This window comes from Mesoplodon bidens (genome assembly GCF_964165515.1).
Source record: "Mesoplodon bidens genome assembly, chromosome: 14".
In the NCBI taxonomy this organism is placed as follows: Eukaryota; Metazoa; Chordata; class Mammalia; order Artiodactyla; family Ziphiidae; genus Mesoplodon; species Mesoplodon bidens.
In genome coordinates, this window is record NC_138170.1 from 50,237,170 (window position 1) to 50,258,563 (window position 21,394).

A 21,394-nucleotide genomic window follows, 5' to 3' on the forward strand; every position below is an offset into this window, starting at 1 on the left:
GGACCCTGAAGGTAATTAATACTATAAGTCATCTGTGCTTGGTACTCAAAATAAGGTTCACTGACCAGCTGCAGTGGCCTCACCTGGGACCAGGTTAGAAATTTTGAATTGTAAGCCCCACCCCAGAAGCTAACAAGATCCCCAGCTGGGTCCTAGATAATCGAGTTTGAGAATCACTGCTCCAAACAAGCAGAGTGACAGTCTGTTCATTCACCCAGCAGACGTGGCCCAACACCTTCTACACGCCAGGCACTGAAAAGGCACTGCAGTGTCGCAGTGACTTTTTAAAACGTGGGAAATCCTCGAGAATGTTTTTAAATGCCTCATCCTTAATTCGTCACGAGGATAGAGTATGGCATTTCCCAAATATTACTCTTTGAAATACTCGAGTCACCTGAGGTGACTAAATACATTCGATGGTCAAGTTAGTTTGGGGAACACTGGATAGTGTTAGCATAGCCCTGGTGGTTTCATAAATCACATTAACACGGTGAGTGCTCCAAAAAGTCCCGCAGTGAATAAACGTGTTTCACTTTACTTAAAATTTCTTTTTCTTAATCATGGGCATTCTCTCCACCTCGCATTAAGTCCACTGTCTCATCTTGAGGAACACCCATTGGCAGGTTGTATTACAGTTCACAGAGAGGGCTCGCATCAGGGGGTCGACGTTCTACAGATGAAGAAATAGAGGCTCAGAGGAGTTAGAGTGACTTGCTTCGATCACTTGGCTGATACGAGGCTACAACAGCAGTCAAAGCTTTGAGTTCAAGTCTGATACCATTTCCTTGACCCTGGGATGTTTAACCAGGCCCTTAACCATCGGCACCAGCTAGAGTGTGTTTGGTTGCCTGTCACAGAAGGCTTAGGCAGGAAAAGAGATTTATGGGCTCATGTAACTGGAAGTCCAAGGGTAGGTCAGGCAGCCTGCAGTTTGACTGGACAGCTCATTAGGGTTTTCAGGATACTCGGACAGACCTCTGCAGTGTCAGCTTCATCTAAGGCTGGCTCCTCATGGCCACAGGTGGCCGCCAACCACTCCTGGGGCCACCTCCTGCTCCCTCCACACCCAGGGCAGCTCTTAAAAGTGATAAGCATTTAGGGACTTCCCTGGTGGTCCAGTGGTAAAGAATCTGCCTTCCAAGGCAGGGGACATGGGTTCGATCCCTGGTCGGGGAACTAAGATCCCACACACCACAGGGCAACTAAGCCCGCGGGCCTCAACTAGAGAGAGAGAAAAAAAAACCCTGCATGCCACAACTAGAGAGGGAGAAGCCCGCGCGCCGCAACGAAAGATCCCTCGTGCCTCAACGAACATCCCACGTGCCGCAACTAAGACCCAATGCAGCCAAAAATAAATAAAATAAAATGAATAAGATAAATAAGTATTTTTTTAAAAGTGAGATGCATTTTACCCAGAAACTATCAGAGAAACTCTCATCTGATTGGCCTGAATGGGGTCACATGCCCATTCCTGAACAAGTCTCTGCAGCCGTGAAAATGGCCTGCACTGATTGGCTTAGGCCTATCCATCCTTGAGCCAGTCGTGATAAGGGACTGGATTTTCCTGATTGGCCTAGACTAATAGAGCCCACCCCTGGCAGTTGGGTCAGTGCTCCAAGGGGCCTGGCTGCTACACTTTAGGTTGTGGGGTGGGGTGATGGTTGTTAAGGAGACAGCTGCAATGTCCACAACAAGGGTTTTAGGTCACTTGAAATTTAAACCAACAAATCATCATGATGTATATTTTAAATATCTTACAGTTTTATATGTCAACTGTAACTCAATAAAGCTGGAAATTTTTTTTACAAAAGAAATTTAAATCAAAGTATTTGAAATTGGGCAAATTCCAACCAGCAGGGTCATCAGGGATACAGCATAATATTGTTTCTTAAAGGAAGGGGTTTAGCCCATTCACATTAGAATCATCAGGAGACATTTGTTAAAATGTAGATTCCTGGGTCCCTCTAAATAAGCCTCTGGAGTGGGACCTGCCTTGGAATCTGCATTTTAATCATGCATCCCAGTTGCTTGATCAGCTCTGGTTTACACCTGCTATCCTGGGGTAATTATTTGCTCTCAAAAGTATCCCAGATTGGATTATAAATTATATTTCCCCTCCACCAAGTTGATACTGCAGAGCCAGTGGGAAAAAGTCCCCAAGGTGATGAGCTCAGGCTTCCCATCTGACGCAGTGGAAAGGGCTTCAGGGTCAGCTCAGCCACTTACAAACGGTAACTCGGCCGAGTACCTTCAGTTCCCTTGGCCCATGTCCTTGCCTGCATTGTTGGGGTTGATGATGCGTACCTCTCAGGGTGGTTGGAGGGACTGGATGAGGGGACATGCGTCCAGTGTCCAGCACAGAGGCTGCCACCCAGGGCCCGATTCAGACCAGTGCTGGTCTCTCCATCTCAATTCCAGGCTCTCGGAGCTGAACTCCGGAGGCCCTGTCACCAGGGCCCCATTTGCGAAGGCGGCACCAGACAGGCTGTGGGAATGAGCTTCACAGCTTTTGTCAAAGTGGCATAATAAAGCCCCCAAGTGTCTGCTCTTTGCAAACTGGGATGGCAGATCAATTGTGGCATAAACAAAATAGAGGCTTGGTGCGAACCCGGGGACAGATTACGCCTGCCTCCGCAGGGTGTGAGTGGGGGAAATGGGGATTTTCAGGGTGGCTGGGTTTGCCTTTTCTCTGGCTGAAGCTTCAAGGCCCCTCTCCAGAGCCGGCCTGGCTCCCCAGAGCTTGGGGGACTGTTCTTCCACCCTGGGAAGCATCTGGCTAGGTAGCAGCACTGGGCACGGACCCTACTGCCCTCAGCAAGAGGCCCGCCCAGGGGTCTCAGCAGCCCAGAGCTCTGAGCCTCTTGGCGTTGATGGGGCCGGAGGGTAGACTGTGCCCCCTCCGCCCTGCCTCTGGAGCTGAGCCGACGTGGGTCTGTAGGAAAGCAAAGGGAGGTGAAGTGGGCACAGAGAACCTCCTGACCTGCCTGTCCCCTTCATTCTGGGCAGAGAGTGCCACAGCCAGTCAAGCACTTGGCATCATTTTGGGCCTGGAGTCAGCCATGAGGACACCTCAGGACAGGTCTGGCCCAGCCGCTGCACGGGAGCAGCAGGGTAAAGCTGTGCCCTGGCCCAGGGCTGAGCCACAGGCAGCAGAGGGGTGGGGAGCTGTGCAAAACCTCTAAGAAGGCAGCCCGGATCCTCTGTGCGGGTGTCTGTCTGGTTTTCCACCACAGCCCTGAGCGCAGCCCGAGGCCTGCCAAACCAGGTCTTCAGTAAGTGTTTGCTGAAGAAAGGAATGAGCAGGTGGATGACGGTGCTCCAGGTGCATATCTGGTGGTGCGTTGTGTAGAGGCCCTGGCAAAGGCCACGGCCGTGTGGGGAAGAAGAAGCGTGGGTGGAAAAATAAGTCTCATTCTGGGTTCTGTCACCCAGGGAAGAGGCAGATCCTCAGCAAGAAACGTGGACTCTAAAGGGGCTGCTGGGGGCAGAAGCCAGGATCCACTCATGGAGGAGTTTGGAGGAACCTGAAGATGCTCCCCGAGGGTGGAGATGGCTTTTTTTTTTTTTTTTTGCGGTACGCGGGCCTCTCACTGTTGTGGTCTCTCCCGTTGCGGAGCACAGGCTCTGGACGCACAGGCTCAGCGGCCATGGCTCACGGGCCCAGCCACTCCGTGGCACGTGGGATCTTCCCGGACCGGGGCACGAACCCGTGTCCCCTGCATCGGCAGGCGGACCCTCAACCACTGCGCCACCAGGGAAGCCCTGGAGATGGCTTTTTGACTCGGGGGTAGGTCAGGCAGGGGCAGTCCTGTCAGGAGCCCAGCAGGCAGATGAATGCCCTGCCTGGGGGCAACCGGCTGGACAGTGGGCCAGAAGCAGTGGTCCCTTCTGTGCCTCCGTCCTCCTGCTGTCCCCAAGCCCTGGGTTGAGTCTGGTTTGAATTTTCCTGCTGTCTTAGCTGCGCCACGGGAAGGGGGATGAGTCCACCTTGGTGAAGACATTAAGGGAGGAGCAGTGGCCCCTCTCCCCAGCAACAGTCAGTGGAGAGAGAGCCACAAGAGGAGAGTGGACTCTTGGGGACAGGAGTTGTGACTGAGGGTCAGCCACCCTGCCCACATGAAAGTGCTCCCCCAGCTGCCAGCCCTCTTGGTTTTCTAAGAGGCATGGAGGCCCTGCGGTGCCCTCGGAAGACAGTCTAGGGTGGCAGAGAGAAGGTGGATGTTAGACACCAGCCAACCTGGTTTTCAGGCTCAGCCCCACCATTTCTGGGCTGTGCAGCCATGGCAACTACTTAGCCCCTTTACCCGAGGTCACCTCATCTGTTAAACAGGGGTGTGCCTCCCTCAAAGGTTGTAGAGATGGAGCGAAACGAGACCTGCGGGGCTGGCACTGTGAGTGGTGGGCCTTTGGAACCAGTTTATTAAATGGGCTGGCACGGGAAATGGCTTTGTCTTCATCTATGGTTTTGAAGAATTCTCTTTTGGATTTCTTAACAACATCTTGGATAGATGCTAGAGTTTTCCAAATAAATATTTTTTTAAGTACCACCAGTTTTAAAATTGAGACCCATTCTCAGATGTCCAACCCAATCTAAATCCCATCTTCAAATTCACTTCTAATCAAAGCTCAGCCTCTCCCTCCAGCTCTGGCCCAGCCCCGGGCTCAGGGACCTGCAGTATGGGAGGAGTCATCTGTTTGTTTCCTCTTGGTCTTACATCACTGGTGCCACTATCATCCTTTCTTAGCTTTTGCTGGTGGCATCACAATACCCACGGCTAGGACAGACATACCCTTCCATGGAGCCCACACGGGTCTTTGGAGATTCCCCCCCAATACAGGGACCACTGCCCTGCACCTTTCCCTGAGCGGGTGGTGCTTCCTGTGACTACATCGCATACTGTCCCCTACCCTCTGCCCCTCAGGCACCCTTGATCCAGCAGGCAGCCCTCCCGGACACAGTCTCTTCAGATGTGGCTGCTGTCTGCAGAGTCTGCTTGACCCATGTCACTCTCCCCCATCCTTGGTGCAAGGTGCCCTGGGAGTACAGACTGCTCCCACTGATGCCCTCTTCCTGTCCCTGCCTGTGTGGGCTGCTCCGGTCAGCCTCTGACCCACAGAACTATCCAGCACAGCGTCAGACTCCAGGAGACACCTCTGGCTCTCCCGAAAACCTCACCATGCTCCACTCCAGTGCTCCTGGGTAAGCTTTCAAGTGTCTTCAGCTCAGCCAGCATCCACTGGGAAATGAGCTGCCAGGCTGCCCTTGCTGCAGCCTGACGTTCTCTTCACCATCACCACCACCACCATCTCTAGACCTGCGGGTGCCACAGCACCCCTCCTACTTCAGGACCGTCTCCCATTATCCCTGGATAATTTCTAACCTTTCTGTACAGCCTGGAAGTGGGTAGTAGGGGTTACTAGTCACCAGACCCATTTTGCCATTTTAATCAATATGACATAGATGTATCTAAAACTTCTCTTTAGAATGAGGGCTAACATATTACATGTCACTCTTAGCTTTAAGACTTTAGCTGAAAATTCTCAAAATAGGAAAATCCCATTCAGTATCCTCTTAGGCATAGTATTAATATTCCAGGCTCAGGATTTTTCATTTCTCTAGGAATTTAGCCAAGTGATCCCCCTACGAGAGGTGTTTTCCCTTCATGAGTAGCAGCAGTGCTGTGTATGACGGTCTAAGCACCAAGCTAGAAGCCAGGACACATGAATGGCATCTGTCCCCCACAAGCTGTAGGCCATGTCCCCTCTGCCCCTTCTCCCTCACCTATACAGTGAGGGGCAGACCAGGATTAAGGTCCCTCACAGTCCTAATAGTCTAGGCATTCTGAAGTTTTTATCATGACACTACAAAAAAATCATAAAACACACAATTTGAAAGTTACTACACAACAAACACCCATGTAACCACCACCCAGATCAGCAGAAGATTTCCAGCACCCCAGAGTCCCCCGGGTCCCCTTCCAGTCACCACACCCTGCCATCCCCAGAGGAAACCCCAATTCTGGCTTTTATCAAAATTACTTCCTCGATTTCCCTTATAATTTTGCCAGCCAAGTATGCATCCCTAAAAAGATACTGTAGCTTGGTTTTGCCTGGTTTTGAATTTTATACAAGTGGAATACTTATTTTGTGTCCAGTTTCTTTTGTTTAACGTTCTTTTTGTGAGATTCATTCATGTTGTTACAAGTAGCAGTGGTTTGTGCTTTTTCCTTGCTGTATAGTATTTCCTTGTATGAACAGAGCATGAATTAGGCTGTTGGACACTTGGGTCATCAACCTAGGACTTTGTATAAATACACACACACACAAATACAAACACTCCCACTCCACATATAGTCATATCGATTCAGAGCTGATTCATGAATTCAAGAACCTGAGTTTGGCTTTAAAGTGCAGCAAAATCCCTCTATTGAGTTCCTGGTTACACTGCTAGTTTGGCTTTTTTCACACTCTTACGTCCAAATTCTGAATCTAGGGACATAATCCATCTTCCTCAACAGAGGTATCATGATAAGATTTTCTCCTAACTTGAGTCATTAAGCATAAGATGAAGACAATGTCAGGCAATTGGGCATTTCCTCCAAGGAATCTAGAAAATGATTAGCATACAAGTTTAAGGGAACATTCTGAAAAAAAACTTTCTCTGGCCTTTTTAGGGAAATGGTAAGCCACCCCTTTCCCAGAGCTGGCGCCACCCCACTTAACAGTGCACAGGTAGACCTCCTGACGTCGGGCATGCATTAAACAGGGATGCCCCTGAACTTCTGCTACAGAGAGATGTTGACAGGTGCTACTGTGCCACTCAGACAGATGATGCATTTTCTGCTCAGGCTCCAGGCAGCAGTGGATCTTCATGCTAAGGGATTACATCCCCTCCCATAACCAGAGGCGGGCAGCATGGGTCCCACAAGGACACCACAACAGGCTGAGAGCTCAGGCTGGAGAAGCAGAGCTGCCACTCTGCACTGCCCTGGATGACAGGGGCCAAAGCATCCTGGTGGGAAGCCAAGCCTTCTGCAGAAATCAGTTGATAAAGAAGCTCCCTTAAAGACTGTGCTTTGAACGAATGGGTAAATTAAGACTTAATTACAAGAGTCAAAGCACTGAGCAGCTGCCCTGGCACAGAGCAGACCTCTCAGGATAAAAGCCACTCCAGACACACGGCAGCACAGGACCCAGCGGGGCCAAAACCTTTCCCTGGGCTACACGTGTGAGCAAGGGTGATGGCTGTCCTTGGGTGAGAAGGAGCTGATGTCCAATGGCAGAGCCACGCTTACTCTCTGAAGGTTGTGGACTCATTCTCAAACAATCCATTTGTCAGTTTCATAAACCCCTTTTCAGAGACCATCAAATATAGCTACCTGGACTGAACACACCCTACCTGGTCCCCAGCAATCCCATAAAATGAAGCCTTTATGGAAGTCTGTCCTAACAAGGCCCAGGTGTGCCACTGGTACATTAAAAAAACAATTTGAGGGATAGGAGACCAGGTGACACTTGTTCGGTTTGTGGGCATCACAGTAGTTTGCATCTGTGCAGTGGTTTCTGTTTTGTGTGTCCTGATGGGTCCCTCCTAGTGACCATCTTGCCTCACCCATATTGATTTATAGATTCCCCCCCAGACGAGGGGCCATGTCTCCTCCATCAGTTTAGAGGTTGCCCAGATTAGGAACCATATCTAGTGCCACCAAAGAGAAATGTCTAAATACCACTTGAGCGATGCCACTCAGCATAGGAGCCATGTCAGCACCTGCAGATGCCTGCCCCGTGCAGGGTGGGGACCACCTGCTCAGCCAGGACCTCGCTGACCCCTGCTCTGGTCTCCACAGGTTTCGGCATGACCACCCCCGCAACGGTGGGCGGGAAGGCCTTCCTCATCGCCTACGGGCTGTTCGGCTGTGCCGGCACCATCCTGTTCTTCAACCTCTTCCTGGAGCGCATCATCTCGCTGCTGGCCTTCATCATGCGCGCCTGCCGGGAGCGCCAGCTGCGCCGCAGCGGCCTGCTACCCGCCACCTTCCGCCGCGGCTCAGCGCTCTCGGAAGCCGACTGCCTGGCTGGCTGGAAGCCCTCGGTGTACCACGTGCTGCTGATCCTGGGTCTGTTCGCCGTGCTGCTGGCTTGCTGCGCCTCGGCCATGTACACCAGCGTGGAGGGCTGGGACTACGTGGACTCGCTCTACTTCTGCTTCGTCACCTTCAGCACCATCGGCTTCGGGGACCTGGTGAGCAGCCAGCACGCCGCCTACCGGAACCAGGGGCTCTACCGCCTGGGCAACTTCCTCTTCATCCTGCTCGGCGTGTGCTGCATCTACTCGCTCTTCAACGTCATCTCCATCCTCATCAAGCAGGTGCTCAACTGGATGCTGCGCAAGCTGAGCTGCCGCTGCTGCGCGCGCTGCTGCCCAGCGCCCGGCGCGCCCCTGGCCCGGCGCAACGCCATCACCCCGGGCTCCCGGCTGCGCCGCCGCCTGGCCGCGCTCGGCGCCGACCCCGCGGCCCGCGACAGCGACGCCGAGGGCCGCCGCCTGTCGGGCGAGCTCATCTCCATGCGCGACCTCACGGCCTCCAACAAGGTGTCGCTGGCGCTGCTGCAGAAGCAGCTGTCCGAGACGGCCAACGGCTACCCGCGCAGCGTGTGCGTCAACACGCGCCAGAACGGCTTCTCGGGCGGCGTGGGCGCGCTGGGCATCATGAACAACCGCCTGGCCGAGACCAGCGCCTCCAGGTAGACGCGTGCCTCGCCGCGCCACGGACCCTCACCAGGCTGGGGTGCAGCCGGGCGGCGTTTGCTTTCCTTCTCTCAGACGCTGGCGCTTTCTTAACCTTTATCCAATAAAATGAAACCAAAAAAAAAATTTTTTTTAAAGAAATACTATTTGGCCAGGCCCGATGTTATCAAGGGCAGGTTTTGGGGGAGCCTGTTTTCCTTATGGGCTCCCTCTTGGAGAACTGTGGTCCCCAGCAGATTCTCCTCCGGGGAGAGAAAAAGTGGCACCCCAGACCCTCGCCCGGTGCACACAGCAGTGAGAAGAGTGCCACCCCTGGGTTTTGCAGACTGGCACTAAACCCCGTCTCGATGCACGTAAGCAGCTGGCAACCCCAAAGCATATGGTGCAACTTTCATGGCTCTGAATTACCTCCGCAGCATTTAGAATCCTGGCCCAGCCCAGCAGCTTCCTTCTGGTCGTCAGAAGTGATACAGTCACAGTTATGACAGGTGGGGATGGGGAGAGCCATATGTTGCCTCCTGATGTATATATATAGTACAGCCGCTACACACAGAGAATGGCGTAGTATTATGCAATGCGATGGAACATAGCACCAACTTGCGGACTCTGGCATTTCCCAGAGATTTGGGAATTGCAGTGGTAAGGGGCTTAGCAGGCCTTTCTCAGCCTGGAGTTAGTCCACTTAGCACAGCGCACAGGGCAACTCCTTCTAAAGAGGGAAAGCCTGGAGTGGCCTGCAGGGCCGGGAGCACTCAGGCTGCAGGAGCCCAGCTCCACTTCAGCTGGCTGATCTCTGAGGCTCAGGGCACATCTCTGAATCCCCTCAACAATGCTCCTTCCTTTCACCAGCATCATCCACGGGAATGCTTTTCATTATTAACCAGGATTGTCTGAGTCTTCTGAGACAAGATTTTTCTTTGTTGGTGTGGATTTTTTCTTATCTTTTTTTCCCTTTTAGAGAGCCCGAGGGTGCAGAACGCAGTACCCCCTCCAGCTGCCCCTCCTCTGCATCAGGGCTCTGCCAGCTACACTGGTGGGCACCAGGGCCTGCAGCACCAGGAACCAAAGCAGTCATCCTGCAAGTGTCAGAGAATTTGACTCCAGAGCCCATGATGTGTTTGGGACACATCCCATTCTACACCCTGTTTGGCCCCCACTAATATTCAAGGAAATGTGTTTTTTCTACACACAGAGTCTGTATTGGAGGTGGAGGAAGGCAGGAGGGAGAGAGCTGGTGGATGGAAGCAATTTTAGGATTAAAGTTTTGCTCTGGATGATCCTCAAGGTGAAGGACAGTTTTTCCCGGACTCACCCTCTACCTCATAGGAGGTCACTGACCTGGAGGAAGGCCAGATACCCAGCCTTCATTGAAGAGATGGGGGTCTTGGACTGTAAAGGAACAATACTCTTTTGGCCCATTTTTTCTCATCCAAAAAGATGACGATCCCAAGGATAAATACCAGAGTCTAGTCAGACACAGTGTGACCCACCAGTATATATATACAGCTTCTGACAGGAAGTCTTAGGAAAGCACCAGGACTCCTCACACCATCTGCCTGAGAGGCATCAAAAGCTGTACAATCTCCCTCCCTGGCAGTGAAGGAAGCATATGTGCCTAGAAAACACACACACACACACACACACACACACACACACACACACACACACACACACACACACACACACACACACACACACACACACACACACACACACACACACACACACACACACACACACACACACACACACACACACACACACACACACACACACACACACACACACACACACGCGAGTCATACTTGAATGTCAGCCTCCCCTTGCCCCTTCCAGTTCATGGCAGGAAGGAAGAAACAAGTTAAGATCTGAGTAACTCTCCAGCTACTTTGGGTAATTTCTTTTTTGGGGGGTGAGGGATAATTTCTAATTTGGATTGGTTTTTAAACACAGACTGTAAGCTGGGGGTGAAGCCAGTGAGGAGGAGCTGGCCAGAAGTCAGTGTTGCCAGTTCCTGAAGGGTAGGCTTCCAGAGAGCCACGCTTCCAGGATGCACTGTGATGTCAGCCCCAGGCCAGCTCCATGAGCCTCCCCAACACTGCCACCCTTCCCCCATCTGAGCAATGGCTGCGGTCACACTGTGCTCAGAGAGGCATGCATTGTTTAGGGCAGAGTCCTCTAACGGGACCTAGAAATAAAGTTTCAGGTTTATCCCTTTAAAAGAAGGAAAGATTAAAAGGCATCCAGTTAGAGGTGTCACCTAGGCAACAGGAAATAATTTGGGGATCTGAGCTATCCAGAGGGGACATCCCCATTGACAGAGACATCTAGATCATGAGGACTTAATAGCAGGCAAAATAGCAGCCAACTCAGAGAAAGTGAGCCCCAGGAAGAGAACAGGAGGCTTAAGACACAGTCATCACGGCTCCTTGAGCTAGACAGGCCAAAAAGGCATCCGGGCAATCTGCTGACCAGCACGCAGGACGGCAAAGAATCCCATCCCCACAGGCGGGAACAGGACCTGCCTCCGGAGAAGGACAGCTCATAACCTTCTTTGGCAGTCTTCTCTGTCACCTCTGCTTCCTAAAGTCTATTATGAGTTGCTCATGCTGCAGCCTTAGCTGTTTTCACTTCTTTTCCTATGCTTTGGCTTTGGAAGGAGGCAATTGCAGGCAGCTTGGGCACGCTGCTGAAGGAATCGAAAGCATGGTTCAAGGGAGCTGGGAAAGGGACCCTTCCTGCTCAGCAACCTCCCAGAGAAACACCAGTCCTCTAGTGTACAATGGTAGCTCAGGACTCAGTGGTATGCACATGTTTTTGTCCATGTTCCCCTGGTTCCCCCCTACCACCGCCCTTTTCAATCATCATTGTCCTTTACCTCAGGCCAAAGGGCTCAGTCCCCCAGATGCCAGGGGCTGCTGGGAAAAGCCGGGCTCTCAAGGTCAGGGGGTTTGTTGGAGCCTAGACCCGTGCCTAAAGGGCTTGTTTGACATCCTGCTTGAGGGCGAGCATAGAGAACCAGACCTGCTTGACAAGCTGGGATGGGGTCCTCCCATCGTTTCAGGATTATAGACATTGATAGGGACCCCTTTCTTTAGTGTAGATTCTTCTGAACCTCAGGCTAAGAAAGAGCTCCTTCCTCTTAGATGCTGTGGCCTCTCCCACCAGGCGGGTCTCCAGTCTGACCCACAGCTGGTAGCTCACTGTAATCACAACGTCCCCAGGCTCCACGAGTTGCTTCCTAACCTGAGGCCCACACTCACCCCTCTTGTGCTGGGGCTCTGGGGCTCCCGTAAAGGCAGCCCATCAGCATGGGCTCTTGTCACTCGGCTGTGGCCACACAGAGGCCAGGATCTTAGACTGCAGCCGGGCCTTCTCAGAGCTGAGCAGGCAGGGAAGGAGCTGCCCTTGGTGCCCTTGCTCTCTAAGAAGGCCAGGTGGCCAGGGCCCTGTGTCCTCTGACTGAAGCCAGCACCTCCGGGCCTGGCGAAGGAGTCGGAAGGCTCAGGCAGCCTCAGGCCTTCAGCTTGTGGAAAATGCCACGAAGTCCTGGGCTTTGCCAGGAGTGTCACACATCACAGCATCATGCACACGTGTGTACACACACAACACACACACACACGTCAGCCTTATAAAGAGCTACTAGCCCCTTTCCCCACGGAAAAAAAAAATCCTGGTCTGGGCCACTTTAAGGAGAAGGATTTTGCATTTTTAACTCCCTGGAGATCTGCAGGGGCCTGGAAAATTCCTCCCTGTCTTGGGGGAGTTTCATGGACACTTTGCACGTATCTGTGTTTTACACAGACGCCAGCGGCCAAACCCAAGCCAAACCCTGGAAAACAGCTGCTGAATGTACACAGGCTCCTCCGCCTCTCAGACAGGCCTCCTAGCAGATCCCTCTTCCTGCGCCCTGGGTGAGGGGCGCCCGAGCCCTCCTGGCCACGGCAGCCCACAGAGGCGGAGACCACAGGAGCCATGGGCCAGGCGGCTCCACCTTACTGTAACTTTTTACATTCTTCACAAACAAAAAGCACAATTCCACACGCACACTGTCTGGAAAGCACATTCAGACAGACTGCTTGAGGCACTTCTGAGTCCAGAAGAGGCACTGGCTGGGGCCCGTTTTTTTGCTGGAACAGTTGTTATAAAATGTGCTGGTTGGTGCCACCAAAGGCTCCACTCTGGGGCAGGGGAGGGCTGCTGACACCACTCCTGAACCCCAGGACGGGCTCACTGGCATGGACTCAGGGCCCGGACTCTCGTCCCTGGAGCAGCTCTGACACCTGCAGGTACCGAACCCAGCCAGTCTCATCACTGAAGCGGTGAGGTTTCTGCACCGACCTGGCCCAAGACCCCCTTCCCCTTTCTGTCAGCTTCCCCCCACCTCCTCCCTAGGGAAGCTTTCCCCCTTGCTTTATAAATCATTTTCTATGCTACCCATTCTCTCAGGAGGGGGTTAGAGCATGCGGGGCAAGCCTGCAGGGTTTCTTAGACAATACATTTATTTTTCCGAGCAACACTCCAAGAGAGGGCTTGAGGGGTGTTTATTAAATTAACGATGAATAAAATGCAGCCTGCCACCCCTTTGAGCTGTTTGCTTTTCGTCTGTCAAAGCCGTCTGCCTCCCCATCTCCCTAATCACACCTCCTCTGGGCGGGCCCCAAGAGATGTCAGCTCCGAGGATGAGGATCGGGCCAGGGTGGCAGCGTCCCAGGGGAGTTACTTTACAAAACAACAGTGAAATCCATCTGAGCTAAGGGCACCAATGGACCTTGCAGGCAGCCTGGCCAGACTGGGCCAAGGCAGATTCTGATGGCCAGGGCTGGAAAGAAGGTAGGGGCATGAGGAACCCAGCACTGGGGGAAATGACCCCAACTGTGGCCATGGTTTCCAAGCCTGGCTGTGAACTAGATTCTATGAAAGGAGCTTTGAAAGATATTGATGCCCTGGCCCCGCTCCCACTCCCCGATTCTGATTTCAATTTCAATGAGGGGAGCAGGCAGGCAATGGAATTTTTTGGCAGCTGCCCAGGTGATTCTAAAGGGCAACCAGGGGGACTTCCCTGGCGGTCCCGTGGTTAAGACTCTACATTTCCACTGCAGGGGACATGGGTTTGATCCCTGGTCGGGGAACTAAGATCCCGCATGCCTCGCGGCGCAGCCAAAAAAATAATAATAAATAAATTAATTAAAGGGCAACCAGGTTCTGAAACGTACACTCTAAACACTGAGCACTCACACTGTGGTGTGGAAAGGGCACGTATTCAGAAGCTAGGAGGTCTGGATTCTAGCTCCGCATCTGGCAGTCAGTTTCATCAGATCCTCAGTTTCCCCATCTCTAAAATGGGAGAATGATCTCATTCCCCCCCCTGCACGCCCCCCCGCACCTCACCATCACCTCGCAGGAGGCTGGGAACTCCAAAAAGTGTAAATGCTCCACAAATACAGTATCACTGTTATAGAGGCATTTCATGATAAGAGACCAGGTAGCCCCTATTGCTTCTGCAGGGGGTCCTTTCTGTGGTGCCAGCTGGGGGAGAAGGCTGCAGCTAGATGATCGCTTCTGCCCACGATGCCTTTGCAACCCTCTCCTTTTTGGCACCTCTTTAATCACCATCGCCAAACTCCACTGAGACTTCCTCTCTCCTCCACAGCCCCCTCCCCAGGTCATCTTTTTCCTTCAGTTTGCCCTAGAGATGAGAAGTAATTGACAGGTCACTCAAGTGCAGGCCCTGCCTGCCTCAACCTGCAAAATCACTCTCTGGCTCCCCCCAGCCCCAGAGATTTCATACAGCTGCAGTGATACACAGTGTACTATTTTCCATTCTGGTTTTTTGGTTTGGTTTTGTTTCAGTGCTGGTCAAAGCTATCAAATTGATTTCCTGATCTGCCTAGGAATTATACCCAGCAGTTTGAAAAACTCTAGCCTGTGGTGTTTCTGGAAAGAGGCCTTTCTCTTACCCTGCTTCCAGCTGAGACCCACAAGCCAGCTGTGGCAGTGGACAGGCCTGGGCTCTGCTCACCCACCAGTCTTCCTCTCTCTTTGGGTCTCGTGCCCCAGCTGTGTAATCAATTCAGGTGGGTGTTTTAGCTGCATGAAGTGGTCCTTACCGTCCTTTCAAGCTCTAAGGCCTATGATTCCTATGACATTTTAGACCCCCAGCCAGCCAGCCTGGATGGATTGCCAACCCTCTCCCTTTTATGGTCAGTTGGTCAGTTACCTTTCTGTTTTCCTGATAAGAAAAAAAAAAAAAACTTACATTTACTTGGACAAGAGATTTGCATATTTTTTCTCACTTAATCTCCTACCAACCTTGGGAATTTGGTACTTTCCCTTCATTTTGTCCTGGGTCAGAGGGGATAAGTAATTTGTTTAGTTTGGGGCCAGGACCCCCCTGCCATGTTAGGGGCTGGAGAGACAAAGTGAGAAAGACAGTACAGCCCTTACTCCAGGCTTGTGGGAAGCTGACAGCGGACAGGGCCCCGCAGTTCTGCAGGATGAGTGCTCCATGTCCACAGGCAATTTGGGCTGCCAGGGGCACCCACAGAGAGGCAGCCAGCCTGCCAGGCAGTCAGGGGAGGCTCTCAGCGGCAGGCTGTCCAAGCTGAGCCCGAGAGGGGCCACGGTGAGCCAGCTGCAGCGGGGCACAGGTGTCCCAGGCAGAAGGGGTCCTATGTGAGAAGACAGAGAGGGGAATTGTGTGCAGTCCTGTGGGCCTGGAGCCTGCACAGTGCTTTCTTGACTGGAAAAAGTAGAGTCCCGGCAAAGAAAACTACTTTTAAGGCCCCTTCCTACTCCATTCTGAGGGAAATGTTCACAGAAGGGATGCTGGTGGAATCGCTAAAGAAAGGTTTAACCATAAGGCAACGAACGCCAGGTGATGAGAGCTCACTTCTGCCTCTCTGGCTTCTGCCTATCTGGCCAATTGTGAGCAGATCTCCTCCCCTCCCTAGGGTTCCTTTTCCATGTCAGCAAAATGAGGGGCTGGCCTCTCAGCTCTGTAACTCTGAGGTTTGGGAGGAGAAATGTGAGAGTACCACAGGGATTCTCATCAAGAACCACCGTTAGCTAACCTCAGCCATATGCCCAACCCAGCTTCAACAATTTGTCCCTGTTCTTCTTTGCCCATGGACTGGGCTGAGCAGGACCAGCCATCTGGATGCAGGAGGGAAGGAACTGTGCCCCCTGAGGACTGGCCAGCTTCCTGCTGAAAGCTGCGGCTCCAGCACACCCACAACCTTGTAAGAACCTCCGCCAGCGCCGGGTCCTGGTTTTCATTTGTACCATTCTCTACAGCTGTGCTGTCCGATGCATTAGCTACCAGCCATGCACAGTTCTTTAATTTTAAATGAATTTAAATTAAATGGAATTAAAAATTCAGCTCTGCAGCTGCATTAACCACACTTCAAGTGCTCAGGAGCCACATGTGGCTAACGGCTACCATATTGGCCAGCACAGACGCAGAATATTTCTTTCACCGCAGTGAGGTCTGTGCTGCAGTGCTGCTCTAGAGGAGCTCTGCAGTCAGAAAGCTTGAACCCCATGGGGGCTCTGTAGCCGGGTCTGGCGGAAGTTGAAGTGGAAGCTCTTCCCCAACCACCAGGCCCCACTGTGGTCTCCTCCACCCCCAAGTGGCCTCTTCTCCGTTGTCCCTATGGAAAGCCCTCCTGCTGCTGTACACCATGGGGCGCCCACCCCTCCCCCACCCCTTGGTTACCCCTTGAGGCCTCCTTTAGGACTTTATACCACTGTGGGTGACATCCACATTGGTAAAATGGGAGCCTCTCCCACCACAGCCCCCATAGATGTTGGGGCTATGGGTAGATTTCTTCAGGATGCATGTCCTCACACATGAGAGCCCTTGGTCCAAATACATATGTGTATGCACGGGCACACAAACATTTCTATCAAAGGCCTAGTTCCAGGAATTGCTGCAAGTAAGACATGAAGCAAAACTTCATAGAGCTGTTCCCTTTGATCTGAACATTCATTGAGGAATGTTCTGGCAGAGAGGGAACAAAAAAGGAGCATTTGCTTGATTCCTCAGATGGAGGAAAATGAGGCCCAGCAAGGAGAAGGTCACACAGCAATTCACTAGCCAATCTCCAGCAGAAGCCAGATGGCCTTCCTGCTTGGCCCACAGCTCTGTCCAGCCCATCTGCCTGGTCTTGTGTTCATTCATTCAACAAACACATATGAGCACCTATTGCGTGTATGCTTTGTGCTGAGCCCTATAGCAGTTATAGTCAATAAGACATGAATCCCGCCCACTGTGGTCGAGGAGCTATGACACGGTGGTGGGTGACCACAGAAGGAGGTACAGCCAGGGCCTGGGGATGAGCCCCATGCCCAGCACTGGGTGGCTCTGTACTTCACCCCAGCTCTAGTCCTGTGGCTCCCCATTCCTCACCTACTTTCCACCTGGCAAAGAATAAGATACATTCTTCATTTATCAAAATTTCAGCAGCCAGTTAGCACCAGGGTTTAGAGACCTCTTCTACCCACACCCCATCCTTTTCGCTCCTCCACCTAAAATTGCTCCAGATCAAGTTCTTAAAGACCCTCTCACACCCAGGTCGCAGTACTGCTGAGTTGCACTCAGTAGGCACAAACCATGATTGTGGGGCATGTTCGTAGTTGCAATCATAGCTGTCTGCAGGTGAGACTTTAGGTGTGCTTGAGAAGGCCTGTCAAGGTAGATCCTAGAGCCTTTGTCTCTGTCTGCCCAGGATGCTCTTCTGTTTCCTTCTTATGGGAACAGTATCCCTGTCGCTCTATCCTTTGCGAAAAACTCCAGCCCATCTCCCTGTGGTCTAGCGGGCCTGTGGATCACAGGGTGCCTCCTGTGTTAGTTACCAATGCATTCAGCTGCAATTAACAGACAGCCCAACAGAGAGTAGATTAAAGAAGCAGAAACAGGGCTTTTGTGTGTGTGGCTGTGTTGGGTCTTCATTGCCGCGCGCGGGCTTTCTCTAGTTGCGGCGAGCGGGGGCTACTCTTTGTTGCGGTGCGTGGGCTTCTCATTGCAGTGGCTTCTCTTCTTGCAGAGCACGGGCTCTAGGCACATGGGCTGCAGTAGTTGTGGCACGAGGGCTCTAGAGCTCAGGCTCAGTAGTTGTGGCGCACGGGCTTAGTTGCTCCACGGCATGTGGGATCTTCCCGGACCAGGGCTCGAACCCGTGTCCCTGCATTGGCAGGCGGATTCTTAACCACTGTGCCACCAGGGAAGCCCAACAGGGGTTTATTTGATGACGATAACCAGAAGTCTGGAGGCAGGTGGTGTGGGGTGGTGCGTGTCTCGGTGATGCCCGCCGTACAGCTAGCTCCTCCTCTCTTCTGCCCTGGGGTCCTTAGCATGCTGGCTTTGGTCCTCATGCTTGTGACTTCAGTAGCTACACCTCCAAGTCTCACATCCATGTTACCAGCAGCAAGAAGTAGGAAGGGAGAATTCCCAGTGAGCCTTTTCCCAGGCTTCCGTAGGGACTTTCTGCTGGCATCTTATTAATCAGAAGAATGTCCCATGGTCACCACTACCTACAGGGGAGGCCAGGAGATGGTGCATTTTGCTTTCAATCCTCTATACAGGAGGACAGCAAGGGCAAGGGGACTGGGATGGTGTGCAGTAAGACCACCTACGGTCCCTGCCACCCTCCCCTCTAAGCTGGATCAATCATGGTCCCACATCCTTAAAGACACAATCATTGGTCAAAGGAAGGGCACATGCCCCGGCCAGGCAAGCAGCTCCCTGGCCTTACAAGGACTGGAGGTGATAGAGTGGCCCTTTCTTCTCCTGGAATACGAGTTAGGCCTAGTACACCAGTCAGGGTAAAGTTAATACAACAGAATTCAGTTCAGCTGGTTTAAGCAGAAAAAAATTTATTGTAGGTGATAAACACTGACCTGGCCATTCAGCCCACTGACACTGACAACCTGACAGAGTTACATACTACGACTCAGGCATGTCACAGGGCACTGATGCCACAGTCCCCGGGCAGGGTCTTATGTGCTTAGGAGAGACATCTGGACACCATAATCCTGAGACAGGCACTACTCGTACACAACAGGCCACCACCATTCCCCAAATGCTTACACAGCCAACAAATCCAGCCAATATCACTCAGAGATTTTGCTTTCCTACTATGGGACAGAGAGGGAATTTGCAGCCTTTTTTTTTAAACTGAGGTATAATTGACATATAACATTATATTAATTTCAGGTGTATAACATAATAATTTGATATTTGTATACAGTGCAAAATGATCACCACGATAATTCTCATTACCAGCTGTCAGCATACAAAGTTACAAGATTTTTTTTCTTGTGATGAGAACTTTTAAGATCTACTCTCTTAGCAACTTTCCGCTATGAAATATAGTATTATTAACTGTAGTCACCATGCTGTGCATTACAGCAGTCTTCTGGTTTTAAAAGACCTACACCAATTCTCCTCCTCAAGAACCTCATCCAGGGAATTCCCTGGTGGTCCAGTGGTTAAGACTCGGTGCTTTCACTGCTGTAGGCCCAGGTTCGATCCCTGGTTGGGGAACTAAGATCCCACAAACCGCAAGGCGCAGCCAGGGGGAGGAAAGAAAAAGATCCTCATCGAAATGGCCTTAATGGCCTTCCTAGACCCTGTCCTGGATCAGATTTCCTGCTTGGCAGAAAACTTTTTCACTCAGCACTCTACTTTTGGTCTCTGATGGGATTCATTTTTTAATTTAACCTGGGCTGTTAAATGGCCCATCACTGGGAAAGCTGAAAAGACTCTAGGTTGGGCTCTCAGGACCAACTCTCAGGAGAGACACACCCACAGGTTGGTGCTATCTCCACCCTGGTGTAGGGTCTGCCTACAGGAGGAGAGGGAAGCCACCATGCAGAGGAAGCAGAGGAAGCAGAGGAAGCAGAGGCTGGCCTAGCCGCCTGCCTGAGCCCAGCTGTGCTCCCTGAGGCCTAGTGCCTGCAGTTCTTCCTTCAAATCTGGGAGCCTCCTCAGCCTTTCTTTACCAGTGAAAACCTGTAACTTCCCCCTTTGCCTGTGGGCTGAGTTAGGTTACCCTGCAACCAAAAAAATTTGGGCTAACACTGTCTCTTTACCCCAAATTAACTCCTTCCCTGTGTTCTGAGGGCTGAAATGTCTTTTACAGCAATAGCCACTTTCATAGGAAAGTTCAGTCTTGGAATGCAGACTCGCTCTGGGAGAGTGAGCACAATAACATTTCACACTAAAGTGTAAATGACTGACAATGGAGCCTCTCCTGAGACCAGGTTCTGATGAAGCAGAGGGAGGGAAAAGCCCTGGCTCCTGGCATATGGAGATGGGAGCTCTACTGATCCGACAAAGGCCACAGAAAAGGCCATTTGAGGGCATCATGGATCAATCTTGCTGACTCAGGCTTCATAGAACTGAAACTGAATAGAAGCCCTAACACTCCTTCCCTTAAAAAACAAATTTCCAGGGGGCTTCCCTGGTGGCGCAGTGGTTGAGAGCCCACCTGCCGATGCAGGGGACACGGGTTCATGCCCCGGTCTGGGAAGATCCCACATGCCGTGGAGCGGCTGGGCCCGTGAGCCATGGCCGCTGAGCCTGTGCGTCTGGAGCCTGTGCTCCGCAACGGGAGAGGCCACAACAGTGAGAGGCCCGTGTACAGCAAAAAAAAAAAAAAACAAAACTAATTTCCAGCCATCCCATTACATTTCTAACAAATGCTCAGTCTCCTGTGTTGACTTAATGTTTATGTGACAGCGTCTCTGCCAGCCCAGCTTCTAATTCTATTAACCAAACACCCCAACATTCGCAGGAATCTCTCAATCTGTCTCTCTCTTCCATGTTCCAACTTCCCCAGATTCTCTTCTGAGCACCCAGAGCTTGGGGCAAGAGGGCAGCAGGAGGGAGATTCCTCCTGGCTAGAAAGCCAGGAGCATCTGTGTTCCAGAAACTTGGAAGGTCTGCCCCTCCCCAGCCCTCCAATTCTCACCCCACTCTCCCTAACAAGGAATTTTCTTTTTCATTGGTTAAAAATCAAAATAATAGAAAGGGGAAAAATTATTACTATTGCAATTTTATTCATCCTAAACAAGTTAATGAAAATGATGCAAAATGCTGAAGGCAGAGTCAAGCTTTCTGGCCTGGAGATGTCTTAGGGTGCAGCCTTCTCCTGGATGTTACAGTCCCCCTCAACCCCTTTTCCTGAAGGCAGCAAGACACCCTCCCTCCTCCCACAGCCTCACGCAGTGAGTGCCCCATCCTATCTGCACCGTGACTGTGGGGACCGCATGTGGACTCCAGGCTGGTTTCACACCTGCTGCTCCATCATTGATACAATGGAGGAGCTTCACTCCTGCTGCAGAAACTCCAGAGAGATTTGCCACCAATTTCAGTGCCCCCTTAGAGGCAGTGGTGAAATAAGCGATCTGACCACAGAACGAGCAAGACGAGCATCACTGCCATCTTATTGCCTGCTCCAGCTCACCCACTGTACACTGGGGAAACTGCTTAGAGCCACATAGGCAAGCAGCTTGCGGACGAGGCCAGATTCCAGCCTGGGTTGGCCACCTCTCTTCGGGAAGAGAGATCCAAGAAATCCTCCCAAATTACAGATGCCTGCATAGCCCACCATGGTTTAGTCTGACCCTCCTGTGTTACAA

The 21,394-nt window shown here is 51.9% G+C and overlaps 1 protein-coding gene across 1 annotated transcript in view; it reads left to right on the plus strand.

Moving 5' to 3' along the window:
• The window catches only part of KCNK12 (potassium two pore domain channel subfamily K member 12), a 57,864-nt gene extending 44,532 nt beyond the window's left edge, over positions 1-13,332 (plus strand). The window contains exon 2 of the mRNA XM_081254044.1: positions 7,848-13,332. Coding sequence (XP_081110170.1) covers positions 7,848-8,749 — 902 coding nt within the window. The 3' untranslated portion in view covers positions 8,750-13,332. The remainder of the gene's footprint in view (positions 1-7,847) is intronic.
• Positions 13,333-21,394: the final 8,062 nt, after the last annotated feature.